Raw genomic sequence first — 22,435 nt, forward strand, 5'->3', positions numbered from 1 at the left:
AAAAAAAAAAAAAAAAAAAAAAAAAAAAAAAACATTTTAAGGATAGAGATCATTAACACAAAGCTACAAAGCAATGAAAACTGTAAATCTGAATAAATTGAAAGACATTAAATCAACGCTAAATTATAAACCTTCTTAACAGTTAGACTGGCTGACCTAAAGAGCAAATTTCATAACTGAATCATCACATTTCAGAATCATTATGACAACGGAGAAGACCAGAGAACTCGCTGAGATGATACTATTCATCGTACTTAGTTAAAAGAAATCCAGCTAGGCACAGGATAAAATGTAAAAGACAGCAAATCTCAGGAGGCCAGGACTGCACCAGAAGCTACATTCGAAATACTAATTTTCAGACTCCAAAAACATTTGTTTACCCTGATTTTTAAAAATAATAGTATCAGACAAGTAACTCTAAAAAACAAATACACAGAGAATACTCTACTTGTTTTGCAAGACCATGGCTACAGAAGTTAAATGAAGAAGCAAACTGGGATTACATACTCAAAAAGTAAAATGTAATATTTTGCCTGGGTTTTTTTTTGTTTGTTTGTTTGTTTGTTTTTTGAGCAGAGGATGGAATAGGCAGATACAAAATTTAGTTATGTAATCTTTTGCTCTTTAGGGCCAGAAAACAAAATGGATTTTGAAAAATACAGCAAAGCCTTATATCAATGTAAGTGTACTACAGAGATAAGCAGGGTACTTTGAAGTATGAGAGCCGGGATTATTCAGGCTCTAAAATGTACTAGCTGTTACTCTTTTTTGGTAGTATGATCCAGTAGAGAGATTGATTTGAATCTCTGCAGCATCCCCAGTTACTACTTATGTGATCTTAGGCAAAGTTACTTAGCCTCTTTGAGCCTGAACTTCCTCATCTGTAAAAGAGTAAGGAGAACTATCTCCGAAGATTCATTTAGGACAAAGACAATCATTCACACTTGCATTCATTCAGCCATTTAAAGTATAGGGAAGCAAGGGAAGGATTAAATTGCTGCCCTAAGGGAACTCATAGTCTCAGAGGAGCAAACAAAATAGTAAATAGAAACGAATTAAAGCTGCAAGTGCCCAGAGGTCAGGACAGAGAACTAAGGAAGCAAAGAAGTACAGTACACCTAATTTTGCCTAGAGGTTTAAGAGTTCCCGTCCATTTTTACCCTTGAAAAATATATCAAAAGTTCACAAGACTGAAAGGGAAAGGAGGGCATTCCAAGTAAAGAGAAAGGCACCCCAACACAATAAAACACTTTGCATGGTGACTAGTGCATAATATCTCCTCATTAAGAAGGGTTTTTGTTTTTTGTTTTTTGCTGGGCGGGGTGGCTCACGCCTGTAATCGTAGCACTTTGGGAGGCCCAGGTGGGTGGATCACCTGAGGTCAGGCGTTCAAGACCAGCCTGGCCACCATGGTGAAACCCCACCTTTTAAAAAAAAAAAAAAAAAAAAAAGATTTTTTTTGTTTTTGTTTTTTTTAATGAAACACCCCAAGGGTACAGTGGCTGAGGTCTGTAATCCCAGGAGGATCAACTCAGCCCAAGAGATCAAGACCAGCCTGGGCAAAGAAGTGAGACCCTGGTCTCTACAAAAAATAAAATTAATAGAGAGGCATGATGGTGCATGCCTGTAGTCCCAGCTACTCAGAGGCTGAGGTGGGAGGATCAACTGAGCCCAGGAGGTCGAGGCTGCAGTGAGCCATGATGGAGCCACTGCATTCCAGCCTGGGTGACAGAGACCCTGTCTCAAAAAACAAAACAAACAAACAAACAAAATACAAATACTTGTACCAAAAAAAAAAAAAAAAAAGAGTGGGCGGTGGCTCAAGCCTGTAATCCCAGCACTTTGGGAGGCCGAGGTGGGCGGATCACATGGTCAAGAGTTCTAAACCAACATGGCTTAATGGTGAAAACCTGTCTCTACTAGAAATACAAAAATTAGCTGGGTGTGGTGGCGGGCGCCTGTAGTCCCAGCTACTTAGGGAGCTAAGGCAGGAGAATCACTTGAACCCAGGAGACAGAGGTTGTAGTGAGCCAAGATCGGCCACTGCACTCCAGCCTGAGTGAAAAAAAGAGACCCTGCTTTCCAAAAAAAAAAAAAAAAAAAAAAGACTGGAAGAAAACATAAAATATTAACTGGTTTTTCACTTTGTACATAAAAGAAAACATAAAAAATTAACTGGGTTTTTTTCTTATTGAAGTCTACAATAACCTGAATCAAATGCTGTGTTTTAATGCTTGCTGTATTTGAAAGAGAAGTGAAAAACCAGGCAGGGAATAAAAAAAGACAGCAGGCAGGCCTTTCTCAAATTGCACCTACAAAATGTTAAAACTTTCTATCACTCTCCTTTGAAAATGCTAATCATTACACATAGCATTTCTTTTTCTTTTTACTAGTTTCATGACTTCCTCAAGAAAGAGACAACCAGAAGTGATCCTCCTAGGGTCAAGTATTCCATGGGTTATACTGCCTAAAGCAAGCACAAAAAGCACTATAACCTGAGGGCAGATGAAATTAAGACAAGGACAGGGGACCCACCCACATTCTAGAAGGTGCTCTGTAGAGAAAATGTCCAGCAAAAGAACTCAGTACCAGCTAGCAGATAAAATAAACCAAATATATATATATATCATGCTTCTAACAAAATTTAAGAAAACCGAACAAATAATTGAGAACAAGCTAACTATAAGGCACAATGGCAGATACTAAACGGCATGAGAAAACATCTTAAACAGGGTAACTTAAAATACAAAAAACAGGCCAGGCATGGTGGCCCATGCCTGTAATCCCAGCACTTTGGGAGGCCAAGGTGGGTTGATAACTTGAGGTAAGGAGTTCAAGACCAGCCTGGCCAACATGGTGAAATCCCATACCTACTAAAAATACAAAAAATTACATGGGTGTGGTGGTACACACTTGTAATCCCAGCTACTTTGGAGGCTAGGGCAGGACAATGGCTTGAGCCCAGGAGGTGGAGTTTGCAGTGAGGACCACTGCACTGCAGCCTGGGCCACAGAGCGAAACTCTGTCTCAAAAACCTAAATACATAAATCTCGATAATAGAGAGAAAATAAATTCAGGATATGGTCAATCACAAGTGTTGAGAATCCTTGCAATAGATATCTGAAAGACTCACAATAAACCTCCCATTTGTGTAAAAAAAGTGAATACTGGCCGGGCGCGGTGGCTCACGCCTGTAATCCCAGCACTTTGGGAGACCGAGGTGGGTGGATCACGAGGTCAAGAGATCGAGACCATCCTGGTCAGCATGGTGAAACCCCGTCTCTACTAAAAATACAAAAATTCAGCTGGGCATGGTGGCGTGTGCCTGTAATCCCAGCTACTCAGGAGGCTGAGGCAGGAGAATTGCCTGAACCCAGGTGGCGGAGGTTGTGGTGAGCCAAGATTGCGCCATTGCACTCCAGCCTGGGTAACAAGAGCGAAACTCCGTCTCAAAAAAAAAAAAAAAAAAAGTGAATACTACACCAATATTAATACTGGCATTCATAAAAAATGCAAATCACACTAAATATCTTTTGACATACATTAATTTTTGTGTTTATTAACAGACACAGCTCACTCATTCTGGGTTCAATTCTGACACTGACATTTTAAATATTCTTTTTTCATAGTACTCTTTTATATGTCCCTTACGTTATAAAATATATTAAGGGCCAGGCACGTGCCTCACGCCTGCAATCCCAGCACTTTAGGAGGTCGAGAGGAGCGGATCACTGGAGGTCAAGAGTTCAAGACTAGCCTTGGCCAACATGGTGAAACTTGGTCTCTACTGAAAATACAAATATTAGCCAGGTGTGGTGGCACGCACCTGTAGTCCCAGCTACTCAGGAGGCTGAGGCAGGAGAATTGCTTGAACCTAGGAGGCAGAGGCTACAGTGAGCCAAGATCATGCCACTGCACTCCAGCCTAGGCGACAGAGTGAGATTCCATCTCAAAAAAATAAAAATAAATTTAAAAAAAATTAGGAGGTGATATTTCGCTGACTAAGAAAATATAACTTCTGGGGTCATAGTTCTCTAGATTTCTATACTGGCTGTTCAGTCTCTCTGTCCTAATTTTAAAATGCAGTGAACAATTCATTTGCACAGCATTTTACAATTAACAAAATGCATTCTTTCACATTTAACTGACTTGTTCACCACAACAAATGGAAAATTTCATTTTATAATTAAAGAAATTCAGTCTCTGAGGGCTTAAATAATTTGGCTCACGTCACTCAAGTAAAGGCTATGTTCCATACTAAATATTAGGGTCTTTTCTACTAACAACAAAATCCCATGTAAATAATGTCAAGCAAGGGCATCTCTAAATTATGAGAGACAAACACTAAACTGTCTTTTTTTTTTTTTTTTTTTTTTTTGAGACAGGGCCTCACTTGGTCGCCAGGCGCCAGGCTGGAGTGCAGTGGCGCGATCTCAGCTCACTGCAACCTCCGCCTCCCAGATTCAACCAATTCTCCTGCCTCGCCTCCCAAGTAGCTGGGACTGCAGGCGCACGCCACGACGCCCAGCTAATTTTTGTATTTTTAGTAGGGACAGGGTTTCACCGTGTTGGCCAGGATGGTCTCCATCTCTTGACCTCATGATTCACTGGCCTCAGCCTCCCAAAGTGCTGGGATTACAGTCGTCAGCCACCGTAAACTGCCTTTTTAGAATACTATTTTGCTGCCTACCAAAAGGAAAGTGTTTATTAATCAATCAGTAATCAACATCAGTAGTAAAACAAAAACTAAAACATGGGAACTAAAACTAATATTCAAATGTGACAAAGATGCTCAGGACAAAATTTTAAGGCAAATTCACTGAATCCAAATTATTAGTCCCTAACACCAGCTCTCTTCACTTTCACAATATCTCATTTGTACTGAGATACCAGTTTTCCTAAGATTAATGATAAATCTCCATGAGGATTTTAAATCCTTGAAAGTACATTCCTTAGAGCCCACATGTGGGGGAAAAAAAGTGCCAAGGATCAATCTAGACAAATAGCTAAAGCCAACATATTCAGAGAGCACATGGTATCTCGAGCAAGTCAGTAGTCAGTAGTAGTCAGGAATACTGATTTCCAGATATTTACCTCTGTCATAATACCTATCAGTTAGCATAATATGCACAATACACTGCACTGGGGTTGAGCAGAGCATGCTTTTTGATATCCCATGATGCATCCTGTTCTTCCTAACTATGGCTGTGTCCACATAGCAGTTAAATCATACAGGCTTAAACTGCTTCCACACTTAGAGATGCAATAACTATGCTACCAACACTCAAAGATCATTCTGCTGTTCCAATTGACAATTTAAGCTATTATTAGTAGTTGGAGAACAGCTGGTTAAGAAAAGAATACAGGTATGTCTGGAATTTAAATACAGCGTTTTAGGGTAGTTGGTGAGGATCAAATGAGATAATGTGAAAACACTTGAATGTGTTATATGCAGATTCAAGCTCTTCTAACAACATATAATCATGGATGTATGTATTTTTTAAGGATAGTAACAAACATAATCTTTATAAATGTTTTTCATAAAAAGCATAAAATTACTTCTAGTATTTTGCATACAAAATGAGGGTAATACAATCTATGCCATTCCAAATGTAAGTACTAACTCATGCTTTTGGTTTTATAAATGAAAATGTGGGCCAGGCACGGTGGCTCACTCCTGTAATCCCAGCACTTTGGGAGGCCGAGGCAGGCAGATCACAAGGTCAAGAGATCAAGGCTATCCTGGCCAACATAGTGAAACCCTGTCTCTACAAAAAAAAAAAAAAAAAAAAGAAAGAAAGAAATGCGAAATAAATGTAAAACCCATATAAACCGCACCTAAACATATTTATATCTTTGGTTCAGTCTTTTTTGAGACAGAGTCTCAGTCACTCAGGCTGGAGTGCAGCGGTGCGATTCCAGCTGACTGCAACCTGTTTCCAGGCCTCAAGTGATTCTCATGCCTCAGCCTCCTGAGTAGCTGGAATTATAGGTATCAGCTACCACACCCAGCTAATGTTTGCATTTTTAGTAGAAACGGGAGTTTCATCATGTTGGCCAGGCTGGTCTTGAGCTCTTGACCTCAAGTGATCCCCCCGCCTCAGCCTCCCAAGTGCTGGGATTACAGGCAATGAGACACCACACTAGGCCCTGTTTCGGTCTTATGATAGGGGTCTCCTTAAAATGATTTAAAAATCGCCGGGCGCGGTGGCTCACGCCTGTAATCCCAGCACTTTGGGAGGCCAAGGCGGGTGGATCACGAGGTCAAGAGATTGAGACCATCCTGGTCAACATGGTGAAACCCCATCTCTACTAAAAATACAAAAAATTAGCTAGGCATGGTGGTGCGTGCCTGTAATCCCAGCTACTCAGGAGGTTGAGGCAGGAGAATTGCCTGAACCCAGGAGGCGGAGGTTGCGGTGAGCCGAGATCACGCCGTTGCACTCCAGCCTGGGTAACAAGAGCGAAACTCCGTCTCAAAAAAAAAAAAAAAGATTTAAAAATCTTAAAATGTGGCTTTTTAAAAAGTTTCCAAATCACCATTTCAATATATAAAACTTATAAATTAACATTTAAACACACACAACATAGACTCTGTTGTCTCCAATAGAGCTCCAAGGAGGAAGCAATAAATTAGCCAACAACTCAATAGGGTCACCACAAATGAAAGGATGTCTGTATTACTTAAATTATCTACCTTAAGATGAATTGCAAAAAGCAAATCTAATTCTATTATGTGGTAACATCCAACTAGGAAGCAGAAAATAAAGTGCCCAGATCAAACTTCAGAAACACTCACAACTTCAAAATGTTTCCTCTAACATTACTTAAAATCCTGGAAAATTGAGTGCTATATTTTAAATTCCATATTCAAAAACCTTACAATTCAACATAAACTGAGCAAGAACCTTCACGTACAGATTCTTCTTTTTTTTAATGACATTTCAGAGCCAGATTCGTCAATACTTAACTGCCAGTAGCTTTAGGAAAAAAGCACCTTCCCTTGTGTTCGAAATTACAAGTAAAACACTAAACACTAGATCAGATGACCATTTCAGGAAACAGAAGGCAAGGGTTTCTAGAATATGTAATTTGGTGTAAACACTGAATCAGATGATTGTTTCAGAAAACAGAAGGTAAGGATTTCATTACTACTACTAACAGTAGTAATGAAATATTGAAGAAATCCAATTTATCATGACCTTAATATTATTCTGAAAATTAAGCATTAGTGACAATTGTTCAAATGAAAGTATACATATGAATAAAAGGCAGGATTTTTGTTTCAAATATGCAGTATACATGGACATGCAACCCCAATCTACTATGTTGATATCCTAGTTAATTCCTTTGTATACCCCAATACACCTTAAGTTTGTAGTACTGCTATAAAATGTAATATTCCAGGTAAATCAAGATGGTACTATTTATTAATACTTTGACCTAAATTTCAATCCAAAACATGCAGCTAAATCAAGGCCCACACTTTATCAATCCATCATTCTAATAGCACTTTAAAAAATATCTACCCCAGGCTGGGCGCAGTAGCTCACGGCAGTAATCCCAGCACTTTGGGAGGCCGAGGCAGGTGAATAACAAAGTCAAGAGATAGAGACCATCATGGCCTACAGGACGAAATCTCATCTCTACTAAGAAATACAAAAATTAGCTGGGTGTGGTAGCGTGCACCTGTAGTCCCAGCTACTCGGGAGGCTGAGACAGGAGAATTGCTTGAACCTGCGAGGCAGCAGTTGCAGTGAGCCAAGATCCTGCCACTGTACTCCAGCCTGGTGACAGAGCAAGACTCCTTCTCAAAAAAAAAAAAAAAAAAAAAATGCCAAGTAAAAGTATACCATCTCTTCTATAATGAAGCCACTCAAAATCAGGTCATATGTGAAATAGTTTTAATCAACAATATTACTGACAAATCTAGCAATCAAACCAACACTGCACATTCAGTTCTCAGCCACTACACTTCTGTTCAAATTCTCACTCAAACCTGCCCCATCTTCCCTTACAAAGAAGCCCATAGGTACCGAGAACAGACATTTAAAAGAAAACCACAGTATATATAGATAATGTTCAAACAACAGAAGAAACTCTGTGTACATAAGAAAAATAAAATATAAAAACAGAAAAGTAAATTTAAAAGATAAGTTAAAATTGAGTATATGTAAGGATTAACGATTTTTTTTTTTTTTATTCCTTAAAGGTTAAGCCTCACTAGTGGCCGGGCACGGTGGCTCACTCCTGTAATCCTAGCACTTAGGGGGGCCGAGGCGGGCAGATCACGAGGTCAAGAGATCGAGACCAGCCTGATCAACATGGTGAAACCCTGTTTCTACTAAAAAATACAAAAATCAGCTGGGCAAGATGGCGTGCGCCTGTAGTCCCAGCTACTCAGGAGGCTGAGGCAGGAGAATTGCTTGAACCCAGGAGGCAGAGATTGCAGTGAGCCGAGGTTGTGCCACTGCACTTCAGCCTGGCACCTGGTGACAGAGTGAGACTCTGTCTCAAAAAAAGAAAAAAAAAAAAAAAAAAAAAAAGCCTCACTAGTAATAAAAAAAAAAAAAAGAGCTACTTAAGTCAGTCAGGAGCTATTGACGTCTATTAACTATTCCAGAAACCAAATGATTTAAAATTATAAAAAACTCACTCTAAATACCTAGATGATGACATTATAAATTAGTACAATCTTCTGAAGGACAAACAGTATATGACAAGAGCTATAAAATTCATGAGACCCTTAGACCTGATAACTCCAATTTAGGGAATAAAGTCCAGGAAAGTAACTGGGGGCAGCAGGGATAGGGGAGAAAATAAAAAGCAGAAAAAGATCACCTAACTATGCAAAGATATTAGTAAAAATCTGGAAGCAACTCAAATGCTCAACTGGAAGCTTGGTTCAAATAACATAGCGCCTTAAATACAACTGAATCTTTTCTTACCATTAAAATAATGATGACTATTCAAATACACAAGTACATTTTTAAATGTTAAAATAAATGAAGCATAAAATGGACACTGATCACAATTATGTAAAAATATGTCTTTACAATATGAGGAAAAGTCTGGTAAACTGGGTTGTTGGGGTTTTTTTTGGTGTGGTGACTCTTTTTTTAATTACTTTTATTTTCATTTCCTTTTTATCACTGTAAAGTTAATTTCATAAAAGCTGGCCGGGCGCAGTGGTTCACGCCTATAATCCAAGCACTTTGGAGGCCAAGGCTGACGGATCACCTGAGGTTGGGAGTTCAAGACCAGCCTGACCAACATGGTGAAACCCCGTTTTTTTGTTTTTTTGTTTTTTTGAGACGGAGTTTCGCTCTTGTTACCCAGGCTGGAGTGCAATGGCGCGATCTCGGCTCACCGCAACCTCCGCCTCCTGGGTTGAGGCAATTCTCCTGCCTCAGCCTCCTGAGTAGCTGGGATTACAGGCACACACCACCATGCCCAGCTAATTTTTCGTATTTTTAGTAGAGACGGGGTTTCACCATGTTGACCAGGATGGTCTCGATCTCTTGACCTCGTGATCCACCCGCCTCGGCCTCCCAAAGTGCTGGGATTACAGGCTTGAGCCACCGCGCCCGGCCAGCTTTTTCCTTTTAATCTACTTTGCTACTTGCTTAAAAAAACACATATAGGCTGTGAAAGGGACAAATGTAAAGGAAAACATTTTCAATATACCTCAGTATTAAAACTATAAATAAAAACTCGTATCAGTCTTTAAGTATTAAAGCATATTAATAGGCACTGTTGTTTTTAACTCTTTTGGGGGGGGGGGAAGACTTAAATCCAGCAAAAAGACTGACTACAAATTAACCAGGCAATACATGAAGTTTTTCAAAAATAATTTTCTCCATCTGAGAAATTGTTACTATTAATAGTACAGATGGTGGAGTTTACCCTTATCACAATTGTATCGTTTTCTGTGACTTGCAAAATATAAGAAAACAATACAGTCAGTAGACTTGGTAATAATAATGTGGCCTTACTGCTGTAATATAATATAAACAAAAATAACAATATGAACACTAAAGCAATTTAAATAGTCTCATTGCAAGCAAATTTTAAATCATTTATATTTAGAGTCCAACATACACCTCCAACTTTCTTTAACTTTGTCCGATTTTCCTCCACTTGAATCTTATTTGAAGGAAAGATAGCTGAATTTAGATTTTAGTAACATCATTCCTTTCTCCTTTCATTACCCTCCAATGCACTGCGGCAGCAGCTAACACAAGGGAACCCCCCTCACAAAATAAGAATCACCTGTTTTTGTGTGTCAATGCTGAACAGAAGGTACATTTATACTATGAATTATATTTGCAGGAGAAACAACACTGACAATCCAATGCCTTTGGTCCTTTACTAAAGTATATTTCATTTTTAAATATGCCTATTGTTGTCTCCTTGTAAACCCAAAATCATGTTTCATCAATCCTCAAAAAAGTCATAACTCAGTTTGTATTTAATGAAAACGGATCTATGCAAATACGACTTAACAGATGATTGAATGAGCGTATAACATCGGAGATACATAACGATTATGCTTTTACTCAGTAGGCCATTACCTAACCGGCAAAATTTGAAACTGGCCTGATGCTCCCTATTATTTTTAATTATGTCGTTTTTCCCAATCCCGGGTCAGTCAATTCCCCTCCTGAGCCCCTTCCTCCCACGCCTCCCTCCTCCCCGCCCCCCCCCTAAAAAAAAAAACACCAAGCCTGGCCTTAGTTCCCGTATTTCAGGCCAGGACCAACCAGAAACCAGTTTTCTTCCACTAATCCGGAACTCCGGGCTGTTACCAACGCTGTCATTGGCCAGCGTCAGACCTTAGTACGTGCCCCAAGATAACCCCTTGGTTTCTCTCCCTTTTCCTCCTACAATGGGCCTTCCCCAATGTTTGTACCATATTCATAATCCACAACACAGCACCTCTGATAATCAACTCACATTCTTCAAAGTTTTCGGGTGGAAACAAGCAAGGCCAAGGGGAGGGCAAGGTACCCTTCTTCCGACTAGCAGGGATGGGGGAAGGGGCAATCGTTCTTTGGCTCCGCACCGAGCTCTAGAACCTCATCGGCTAAGAGGTAGGGGGGCGGGTTGGGGGTACAAGGTGGGGAGGGAGTGGAGAAAGAGTTAGGTTAAGTTGAAATGAAAACTTTACTCACCAGATCCTCAAAGCTTCTTCGGTGCTCTTTCCCCTCCCAATCTAAGCGGCGCGGAATCAGCTGGGGGCCGGACGAAAAGAAAGGGGGAAGGGGTGGCAAATGATGAAGGAAAAGCCTCCGCTCCCCATCAACTGGACCCAACCTGTGTCCCAGTCCTCGACCCTTTCGCGTCTTTATTTCTCTCGGCCTGATAGCTATTGGCTCAGAGCTACACGAGTGTATGGGGGGAAGGGGGGCCGCGGAGAAGGAAATCCTGAAAAACCGCCTCCCACAAGCATAAAGCGGGGACGAGTTAAGACCCCAGCGTTGTCTGCCCCTTTTGAGTAAAGAAGCCAATTCACCCCGGTGACAACAGCTACGAGTACCCAGATCGAAGCCTCTATCCCAGCTCGTCTTCCGCCCCTGACTTGCCCTCCTCTTCCTCCAGTCTCACCTCAACCCTCCCCACCCTTCCCGAAGGGGCTCCGTACCTGATGCTCCTCGAGCTCCTGCACTAGCACCTGAGCAAAAGGGAAACACAGATATGAGAAGCAGCTTGATCCATCAACCCATTCCTCCCACCACACTTAAAGCCCAGCCGCTGTTTGAATAGTCAAGGCCGGCCTTTCCGTCACCCTCAGCGGAACTGCTCGTCCCGCTGCCTCAATTTCCCTACTGTGACCATTCACCACGACTCCCAGGTCTCTTTCTTCCCCTTACCTGAGCGGATTTGTTGCAGGGTCCAGACTGCAAGAACCTAGCGATCAGGTAATACAGCTCTGGGGAAGACGGGGGGAAAAGAGGTTGAGAGGGAGGTAAAGAAGAGAAATAGAAGCTTTTTCAAAAGAAACTGACAGCCTTCGCGCTAAGCCCCCATTCCCTTACCCCCCCTCCCGCCCCCCGGACACAGCTACCCACCGGCTTCGATCTGGGTAGGTGCCGCCGCCATCCTTTTCCCGAGGGGGTTTGGGGCTTCGCTCTGGAGGGGCTGGCGGGGGCGGGTGGGGGCGCTGCCTCTATTGTGGTGAAGCCCCCATGCCCGGGAGTCCCGCCGCTTCCGCCGCACTCCTCGTCCTAGTTTCGCTCTCTCTCGAATTCATCGCATCACGTTTCGACCCATAGATATTCTAGCCCAAGAGCTGAGGAGGCGGAGGAGGAAGGAGAGGAGTGTGGGGGGGGAAGAGTGAGAGAGAGAGAGAGAGACAGAGACAGAGTGAGTGAGTGTGAGAGAGACAGAGAGAGAAAGAGAGAGAGAGAAAGAGAGAGAGAGAGACGCGGGGGGTTGGGGGGGCGGAGAGAGAGAGAGAAATAGACGGAGAGAGAAGCAGAGGGAGGAGCTGAAGTGGCGAAGAAGTGGGCGGGGGAAAAGGGGGTGGAGAGAGGGGAGGGTTAAAGTGGTGATAGAGTTCTGCAGCGCTCATAGTTCGCCGCTAGAGGCACTAAGGCAGCAGCCGAGCTTAGACTCTCCCAGAACCCGGTGGTTGCTTAGCTACAGCTCTGGGAAGGAGGGGGAGGTGCTAACTGACGGCCGACGCTCTGGCAGCCGCCTTGGAACTCTGTGGTGGCATTCGCGTCTGCGAGCTCCGGAGTGACTTGCCCTTCCTGTGAAGGCAATCCGGCCCTTTCCGGTGGAGGACCAGTCCCCCTGGGTTGATCTTGAAGAGCTTGAGAGCGGGTGTTTTGACCCAGCTGCTTTCCTCTTTTTATCTGGGCACCAAAACGGTTTTGTTTGTTTATACTCTACCCCACGGAAAGCCGGCTAGCTGGCTATACGGTTTTATGCCTGAGGGAGGATAAGGGTCCCTATTTGGTGGTGACTTGTTTCTGTTTCAAATTATTATTAACCAAATGAAAATGCTGTATTTACCAGTCCAAAGTGCGGGGCTTATATTGTTAGAAAACTACTTAAAATGCCCCCGGATTGTGACAAATAGACTGTGTGAGAAATCTGCAATCAGCTGTGAAGCATGGTCCCCGTTCTGAAAGTTTAACACGTGCCGTAGTTATCCCATTCCTACAGGGTAATTTTCTATTGTGTTTTCAAATACTACTAAAGTACTTCAGACAAGAGTTTTCAATAATCTTTATTATTGCATGTCTCTATGCAAGGTATTAATGGTTTTCTACAGGTTTGGGACTACACTGTTTAATATATAACCCCAACCCTTGGTACCGTACCGACCTTCAGTCTTCAGTGATCAAAGGGTTGGTATGATAATTGGCACAGATTAGTAAAACGGGTCCTTTTCTTCCCTACTTTCCCTTAACATCCTGTTCCCACCCCACTGCCTCACCTAAACCTGGTGAGACTAGAAATGCTGTTTAAGTTGCATGTATTACTTACTTACATTGTAATATATAAATTTGAAGGTTCATCTAAATTCAGGACTATATTCTTGAGCATTGGATTTCCTCACTCAGAGCTCTGCCATTGACCACAGTGGGCCTTGAATTTCTAAGCTGACATAAATTTAGCCTAGGTTGATTAGCTATCTCTTGTGTTTTTTTTTTTTTTTTTTCCTCAGAAAGCAATAACCACAGGAGGTAATTGTGAAGTGATGGGCTTATCTTTGGTTGTTACTGCTTTGGAACTTGACAAAACAAATACGAATAATTGATAAAATAAAATGCTATGAAAAGATACATGAGAACGCTCACTTCGGCAGCACATATACTAAAATTGTAACGATACAGAGATTAGCATGGCCCCTGCGCAAGGATGACACACAAATTCGAGAAGCATTCCATATTTAAAAAAAAAAAAAAGAAATATGAGACCTAGACAACTCATTGCAAGTAGTTGAGCAAAATACCAGACTGAATAATTTTTATAAAGTATGATGTACAGGTTGAGTATTCCTTATACAAAGTGCTTAGGACCAGAAATGTTTTGGATTTTGGACTTTTTCAGATTTTGGAATATTTGTGTATAAATAATGAGATATTTCAGCTATAGGACCCAAGTCTAAATATGAATTTCATTCATTTCATTTATACCTTATACAAATAGACTGAAGATAATTTTATATAATATTTTCAATAACTGTGCATGAAACAAAATCTCGACTGCCTTTTGACTGTGGCCCTCCACTTGAGGTCAGACGTGGAATTTTCCATTTGTGGCATCATGTTGGCACTCAAAAATTTTGGATTGTGTAGCATTTTGAATTTTGGATTTTTGGATTAGGGACGTTTGACCTATATATAACAATTAACACTTAACAAGCCATTATTAGGCCGGGCGCGGTGGCTCACGCCTGTAATCCCAGCACTGTGGGAGGCCGAGGCGGGTGGATCACGAGGTCAAGAGATCGAGACCATCCTGGTCAACATGGTGAAACCCTGTCTCTACTAAAAATACAAAAAATTAGCTAGGCATGGTGGTGCATGCCTGTAATCCCAGCTACTCAGGAGGTTGAGGCAGGAGAATTGCCTGAACCCAGGAGGCGGAGGTTGCGGTGAGCCGAGACCGCGCCATTGCACTCCAGCCTGGGTAACAAGAGCGAAACTCCATCTCAAAAAAAAAAAAAAAAACCATTATTGTGTACTCAGCACTCTTACATGCTTACCTCATTTAATCTTTACAATGACCCTAGGTGATAAGTTCGATTTTTTTTTTTTTTTTCTTGAATACAAACAGCTCTGGGCATGGAAAGTTCGATTGTTTACCTCATTCCTCACCTGTAAAATGTAAATAATAAATAGTACTTGCCATGTCTACTTCAAGGAATTATAATAAAAGTCATGCGAAAATGTATTTGTGTACTCTTTCAAAATTTATGTGGCAGTTATTCTATGATCACCTCTGTATCAGTCTGAGTTCAATCAGGAGGGAAAAAGCACATGATCATTTGAATAAGGGAAGATTAGGATAAATAATTATTAATGATAACAGGAGATTGAATAATGAGGGTTTAGCTAGCAAGGGGTAAAGAGAACTCTAAATACTATAGATATAGCAGGTGTATAATAGTAGATATGATAGCCACTACCCACTTACTCTCTGCCCTTAGCTGAGATACAGACCTTCTTGGAGAGAATGCAGCAAGTGGAGACTCACTTTATGGCAAGAAAGATGCTGTAGTGCCTTAGAGGCAAAACTTGCTGAAACTCCAACCTCTGGAAATTACTGGAACTCTGCATTCTAGGACTTGCTGGAAACCCCTCCTCTGGAATTGGCCTGCTAGGGTGCCTGAGAAGGATGTTCATAGGGAAATGTTTCAGCAGAGGAACTTTACCACAAAAACCACAAGAGGGAAGGTGCCAGGGGAAGCTGCCTGGTGCTACTGAAACTGCAACACAGAAGCCAGCTGCTGGAGAGAGCTACACAAGCTGCAGGTACACCCAACCCAGTAAGCCGGCCAGAAGCAGGGAGCAAAACCTTCTCTTTCTGTACCGTCTTACCAATGCCCTCTTCTGGAAAAGCTTCAGTGCCAGCTGACAAAAGGAAAAGTACTTAAATGGCTCAGATCCATATTCGCAGAGCAGTCAACAATGGTGAATTTGGAGATAATAAGCAACAAATTGATGAACTGGCACAACTTCCCTGCTGCTTTCTTGATTGTAATGCCTAGATAGGGAATAGAAAAGTTACTGAAATGTGTATGTTCCCATGAAATGTGTCTATTTGTTGTTCAAGATCAATATTAATAAATGAAGACTAATGCTTTGAAGTATTTTGTAACAATTAGAATCACCACTCTTAACCCTGTGGCCAAAGTCTTAATTGGACAGGGAGGAAAATTTTTATAAACTGAAGCGAAAATTGATTTACATAGAAAATAAATCTGGAATGTTTATTGTTAGGTATCCTAGATTACTTGGTAGGTATACTAGATTCCTAGGACTGTCATAACAAGTTATTACAAACTAGGTAACTTAAAACAACAGAAATTTGTTCTCTCACAGTTCTGGAGGCCAGAAGTTCAAAATCGAGGTGTTTGCCAAGGCCATATTCTAAGGTAGAATCCTTCTTTGTTTTTTCCATCTTCTGGTGGCTCCTGGCATTCCTTGGTTTGTGAGAGCATAATTCTGATGTCTGCCTCCACCTTCATGTGGCCTTTCTTATGACAGGTCAAATCTTCTCTCATTTTTCTTTTTTTTTCCCTCAAGGCAGAGTCTTGCTCTGTCACCCAGGCTGGAATGCAATGGTGTGATCTCAGCTCACCGCAACTTCTGCCTCCTGGGTTCAAGCGATTCTCCTGCCTCAGCCTCCCAAGTAGCTGGGATTACAGGAGTGTGCCACCATGCCTGGCTAATTTTTTGTATTTTTATTAGAGACAGGGTTTCTCCATGTTGGCCAGGCTGGTCTCAAACTCCTGACCTCATGATCCGCCCACCTTGGCCTCCCAAAGTGCTGAGATTACAGGCGTGAGCCACCGTGCCTGGCCTCCTTTTTCTTTTTTTTTTTTTTTTTTTTTTTTTTTGAGACGGAGTTTCGCTCTTGTTACCCAGGCTGGAGTGCAATGGTGCGATCTCGGCTCACCGCAACCTCCGCCTCCTGGGTTCAGGCAATTCTCCTGCCTCAGCCTCCTGAGTAGCTAGGATTACAGGCACGTGCCACCATGCCCAGCTAATTTTTTGTATTTTTAATAGAGACGGGGTTTCACCATGTTGGCCAGGATGGTCTCGATCTCTTGACCTCGTGATCCACCCGCCTCGGCCTCCCAAAGTGCTGGGATTACAGGCTTAAGCCACCGCGCCTGGCCGCCTCCTTTTTCTTATAAGGACACCAGTCACTGGATTTTAGGCCCACCATAAATCCAGGATGATCTCATCTCTAGAACCCTAACTTAATTACATCCACAAAGACCCTATTTCTAAGTAAGATCATGTTTACAAGGACTGGGATTAGGACATGAATATCTTTTGGGATGACACAATTCAGTACACCAACACATTCTTTATTTTACTATGTTCTTTAAAAATCAGATTTTAGGCCGGGCGCGGTGGCTCAAGCCTGTAATCCCAGCACTTTGGGAGGCTGAGGCGGGTGGATCACAAGGTCAAGAGATCGAGACCATCCTGGTCAACATGGTGAAACCCCGTCTCTACTAAAGCTACAAAAAATTAGCTGGGCATGGCGGTGCGTGCCTATAATCCCAGCTACTCAGGAGGCTGAGGCAGGAGAATTGCCTGAACCCAGGAGGCGGAGGTTGCGGTGAGCCGAGACCGCGCCATTGCACTCCAGCCTGGGTAACAAGAGCGAAACTCCGTCTCAAAAAAAAAAATAAATAAAAAAAAAATAAAAATAAAAATCAGATTTTAGGCCTGGTGCAGTGGCTCATGCCTGTAATCCCAGCACATTGGGAAGCCAAGGCAAGCAAATCACTTGAGGCCAGGGTTCGCGACCAGCCTGGTCAATATAGCAAAAACCCATCTTTACTAAAAATACAAAAATTAGCCAGACATGGTAGCGGACTCCTGTAATCCCAGCTACTCAGGAGGCTGAGATATGAAAGTCAAGAATTGCCTAAACCCAGGAGGTAGAGATTGCAGTGAGCCAAGGTCACGCCACTACACTCCAGCCTAGGCGACTAAGTAAGACTCTGTCTCAAATTTTATTTTATTTTATTTTATTTTTTCCCATTTATTTGTTTTATTGCATTTTAGGTTTTGGGGTACATGTGAAGAACATGCAAAATTATTGCATAGGAACACACGTGGCAGTGTGATTTGCTGCCTTCCTCCCCATCACCTACATCTGGCATTTCTCCCCTTGCTATCTCTCCCCAGCTTCCCACCCCCCACCGTCCCTCCCCTATTTCCCCCCAACTGACCCCAGTGTGTAGTGCTCCCCTCCCTGTGTCCATGTGTTCTCATTGTTCAACACCCGCCGATGAGTGAGAACACGCGGTGTTTGATCTTCTGCTCTTCTGTCAGTTTGCTGAGAATGATGGTTTCCAGGTTCATCCATGTCCCTACAAAGGACCCAAACTCATCGTTTTTGATGGCTGCGTAATATTCCATGGTGTATATGTGCCACATTTTCTCTATCCAGTCTATCATCGATGGGCAAATTTTATTTTATTTTATTATTTTTTTTTAAAGACCGGGTTTCACCATGTTGTCAGGCTGGTCTTGAACTCCCGACCTCAGGTGATCCGCCCACCTTGGCCTCCAAAGTGCTTGGATTACAGGCATGAGCCACTGCGCCCGGCCTCTGTTTCAAATTTTTAAAAAAATCACATTCTAATGGAATATAAATGTTAAAAGCTTGGCTGGGTGCAGTGACTCACTCCTATAATCCCAGCACTTTGGGAGTCCGAGGTGGGCAGATCACCTGAGGTCAGGAGTTCGAGACCAGCCTGACCAACATGGAGAAATCCCGTCTCTACTAAAAATACAAAATTAGCTGGTTGTGGTGGCGTATGCTTGTAATTCCAGCTACTCAGGAGGCTGAAGCAGGCGAATCGCTTAAACCCACGAGGCAGAGGTTGCGGTGAGACAAAATCACACCATTGCACTCCAGCCTGGGCAATAAGAGCAAAACTCCGTCTCAAAAAAAAAAAAAAAAAAAAAGTGAAAAACTTATTGGTTCTCCCTAGGAAGGCAGAAGAAAAGAAAAACGGTAGGAAATACTGAGATGGAAGAACAGAAGTATTAAATCAATAAGATTAACGTAACAAACTGTAAGTAAATAGTTGCTTCCTTTTATTCTTTCAGCTTCGTTAAAACATTATATAGAGTAATAATTAAAATAATGTATTCTTGTGTTTAATACATTACATACACCATAATATATTAACATATTTTAACATATTGCATGAATATAATATAAATAATAATGGGAAAAAAGAGACAAGCAGGAATAGAGCTATGAAAGAGTAGCATTTGTATACCTCAAAAGAGATAAATTAATATAAACATGAAGTATATAGCTGGGCATTGTGGCTCATACCTGTAGTCCCAGTGCTTTGGGAGGCCAAGGTGGGAGGATCGCTTGAGGCTAAGAGTGTAAGCAGCCTAAGCAACATAGTGAGAAACCTGTCTCTGCAAAGAAAAATTTTAAAAAACTAGTCATGTGCTCTTCCGCCGTCGTCGCCGCTATAATTGGCGCGGCTTGCTTCATTCGAATCTACCTGGAAGAATCCACCACCATCCACCACCATGGTGAACTTCACAGTAGACCAGATCCGCGCCATCATGGACAAGAAGGCCAACATCTGCAACATGTCTGTCATCGTCCACGTGGACCACAATAAGTCCACGCTGACAGATTCACTGGTGTGCAAGGCTGGCATCATCGCCTCTGCCCGGGAGGGGAGACATGTTTCACTTACACCCAGAAGGACGAGCAGGAGCATTGCATCACCATGAAGTCAACTGCCATCTCCCTCTTCTACGAGCTCTACGAAAATGACTTGAACTTCCATCAAGCAGAGCAAGGATGGTGCTGGCTTCCTCATCAACCTCATGGACTCCCCTGGGCACGTGGACTTCTCCTCGGAGGTGACTGCTGCCTTCCGAGTCACCGACGGCGCCTTGGTGGTGGTGGACGGCGTGTCAGGTGTGTGCGTGCAGACCGAGATGGTGCTGCGGCAGGCCATTGCTGAGCGTATCAAGCCCATGCTGATGATGAACAAGATGGATTGCGCCCTGCTGGAGCTGCAGCTGGAGCCCGAGGAGCTCTACCAGACCTTCCAGCACATCGTCGAGAACGTGAACGTCATCATCTCCAACTACGGTGAGGGCAAGAGTGGCCCCATGGGCAACATCATGATCTATCCTGTCCTTGGTACTGTGGGCTTCGGGTCTGGCCTCCACGGGTGGGCTTTCACCCTGAAGCAGTTTGCCGAGATGTACGTGGCCAAATTTGCTGCCAAGGTGGAGGGCCAGTTGGGGCCTGCTGAGCAGGCCAAGAAAGTTGAGGACATGATGAAGAAGCTGTGGGGTGACAGGTACTTTGACCCCGCCACCAGCAAGTTCAGCAAGTCCGCCAGCAGCCCCGATGGGAGGAAGCTGCCTTGCACCTTCTGCCAGCTGATCCTGGACCCCATCTTCAAGGTGTTTGATGCAATCATGAATTTCAAGGAGGAGACAGCAAAACTGATAGAGAAGCCGGATATCAAGCTGGATAGTGAGGACAAGGACAAGGACAAGGAAGGCAAACCCCTGCTGAAGGCTGTGATGCGCTGCTGGCTGCCCGCCGGAGACACCTTGTTGCAGATGATCACCATACACCTGCCCTCCCCTGTGACAGCCCAGAAGTACCACTGTGAACTCCTGTACGAGGGGCCCCTGGACGACGAGGCTGCCATGGGCATTAAAAGCTGTGACCCCAAAGGCCCCCTTATGATGTATATTTCCAAAATGGTGCCAACCTCCGACAAAGGTCGGTTCTACGCCTTTGGACGGGTTTTCTCTGGGCTAGTCTCCACCGGCCTGAAGGTCAGGATCATGGGGCCGAACTACACCCCCGGGAAGAAGGAGGACCTCTACCTGAAGCCAATCCAGAGAACAACCCTGATGATGGGCCGCTACGTGGAGCCCATGGAGGATGTGCCTTGTGGGAACACTGTGGGCCTGGTGGATGTGGACCAGTTCCTGGTGAAGACAGGTACCATCACCACCTTTGAGCATGCCCACAACATGCGTGTGATGAAGTTCAGCGTCAGCCCTGTCGTCAGGGTGGCCGTGGAGGCCAAGAACCCGGCCGACCTGCCAAAGCAGGTGGAGGGTCTGAAGAGGCTGGCCAAGTCCGACCCCATGGTGCACTGCATCATTGAGGAGTCAGGAGAGCACATCATCGCAGGTGCCGGCGAGCTGCACCTGGAGATCTGCCTCAAGGACCTGGAAGAGGACCATGCCTGCATCCCCATCAAGAAATCTGACCCTGTCGTCTCGTACCGTCAGACGGTCAGTGAAGAGTCCAATGTAGTCTGCCTCTCCAAGTCCCCCAACAAGCACAACTGGCTGTACATGAAGGCGCTGCCCTTCCCCGCTGGCTTGGCCGAGGACATCGACAAAAGCGAGGTGTCTGCCCGCCAGGAGCTCAAGCAGCAGGCGCGCTACCTGGCCAGGAAATACAAGTGGGATGTGGCTGAGCCCCGTAAGATCTGGTGCTTTGGGCCAGACAGCACCGGCCCCAACATCCTCACCGACATCACCAAGGGCGTGCAGTACCTCAACGAGATCAAGGACAGTGTGGTGGCCGGCTTCAGTGGGCCACCAAGGAGGGCGCGCTGTGTGAGGAGAACATGCGGGGCGTGCTTTTCGACATCCACGACGTGACCCTGCACGCCAACGCCATCCACTGCGGGGGTGGTCAGATCAACCCCAAGGCGTGCGCTGCCCCTATGTCAGTGTGCTGACCGCCCAGCCGCACCTTATGGAGCCCATCTACTTGGTGGAGATTCAGTGCCCAGAGCAGGTGGTTGGTGGCATCTATGGGGTGTTGAACAGGAAACGGGGCCACGTGTTCGAGCAATCTCAGGTGGCCGGTACCTCCATGTTTGTCATCAAGGCATACCTGCCCATCAATGAGTCCTTCAGCTTCACTGCCGACCTGAGGCCTAACACGGGCGGTCAGGGCTTCCCCCAGTGTGTGTTTGACGACTGGCAGATCTTGCCCGGAGACCCCGTCAACAACACCAGCCACCCCAGCCAGGTGGTGGCAGAGACCCGAAAGCGCAAGGGCCTGAAGGAAGGCATCCCGGCCCTGGACAACTTCCTGGACAAATTGTAGGCGGCACCTCTTGCAGCGTCTGCCGCCCCAGGGACTCACGGCACCTACAGCACCACGTCCTCATATTCTCAGACGACACCTGGAGACTGTCCCGACACAGCGACACTCCCCTCAGAGGTTTATGGGGCCCGCTGCACGCCATCGCTCAAGCTCAACACTTGATGGCGTTTCTTTCGATATTTATTTCCAGAGTCCAGAGGCAGCAGACACGTCCTCTTTGCAGGGACTTACTGGGCCTGTGGGGGAGAGGGAGGTGGGATGGGACACCCAACACTTTCCACTTCTTCAGAGGGAAACTCAGATGTCCAAACAAATTTAACAAATGCATTAAGAGGTTTATTTGGGTAATTGACCCGTTGTGGCTTTTGCCCCAGAAAGAGGAAAGGAACAAGCGGATAGATAATTTCTAGCAGGCAGGAAGTCCTGTGCAGCGTCACCATGAGCACCTCCAGCTTGTACTAGTGCCATTGGAATAATAAATTTGATATGGTGGTGATTCAAAAAAAAAAAAAAAAAAAAAAAAAAAAAGTAGTCATGTGTGGTGGCACATGCCTATAGGCCCAGCTACTCAGGAGGTTAAGGTGGGAAGATCACC

General features: G+C 44.0%; 2 protein-coding genes and 1 non-coding gene across 5 annotated transcripts in view; 2 read left to right on the forward strand and 1 right to left on the reverse strand.

Moving 5' to 3' along the window:
* The window catches only part of BRWD3 (bromodomain and WD repeat domain containing 3), a 127,855-nt gene extending 115,470 nt beyond the window's left edge, over nt 1-12,385 (reverse strand). For 2 of the 3 annotated variants that reach the window (XM_032251379.1, XM_032251378.1), the window contains exons 1-4: nt 12,072-12,385; nt 11,874-11,932; nt 11,645-11,674; nt 11,175-11,234 (exon numbers count right to left, since the gene is read on the reverse strand). In XM_032251379.1, coding sequence (XP_032107270.1) covers nt 11,175-11,234; nt 11,645-11,674; nt 11,874-11,932; nt 12,072-12,102 — 180 coding nt within the window. In that variant the 5' untranslated portion in view covers nt 12,103-12,385. Of the gene's footprint in view, nt 1-11,174; nt 11,235-11,644; nt 11,675-11,873; nt 11,933-12,071 lie in introns of those variants that run through there. The other variant, XM_032251382.1, reaches the window with a different exon arrangement.
* A 1,418-nt stretch (nt 12,386-13,803) lies between these two features.
* LOC116532339 lies at nt 13,804-13,907 on the forward strand. The gene has a single exon (XR_004260826.1). It is a non-coding gene; the product is annotated as a U6 spliceosomal RNA (small nuclear RNA).
* Nucleotides 13,908-19,247: 5,340 nt separating this feature from the next.
* Nucleotides 19,248-22,041, forward strand: LOC116532278 (elongation factor 2-like). The gene is given in 5 exon segments (XM_032251383.1): nt 19,248-19,410; nt 19,413-19,525; nt 19,527-21,312; nt 21,315-21,437; nt 21,440-22,041. Coding segments are annotated over 5 exon segments (2,571 nt in total). The 5' UTR covers nt 19,248-19,262; the 3' UTR covers nt 21,841-22,041.
* Nucleotides 22,042-22,435: the final 394 nt, after the last annotated feature.

This window comes from Sapajus apella, unplaced genomic scaffold (assembly GCF_009761245.1).
Source record: "Sapajus apella isolate SASKATOON/1434 unplaced genomic scaffold, GSC_monkey_1.0 scaffold75, whole genome shotgun sequence".
Classification (NCBI taxonomy): Eukaryota; Metazoa; Chordata; class Mammalia; order Primates; family Cebidae; genus Sapajus; species Sapajus apella.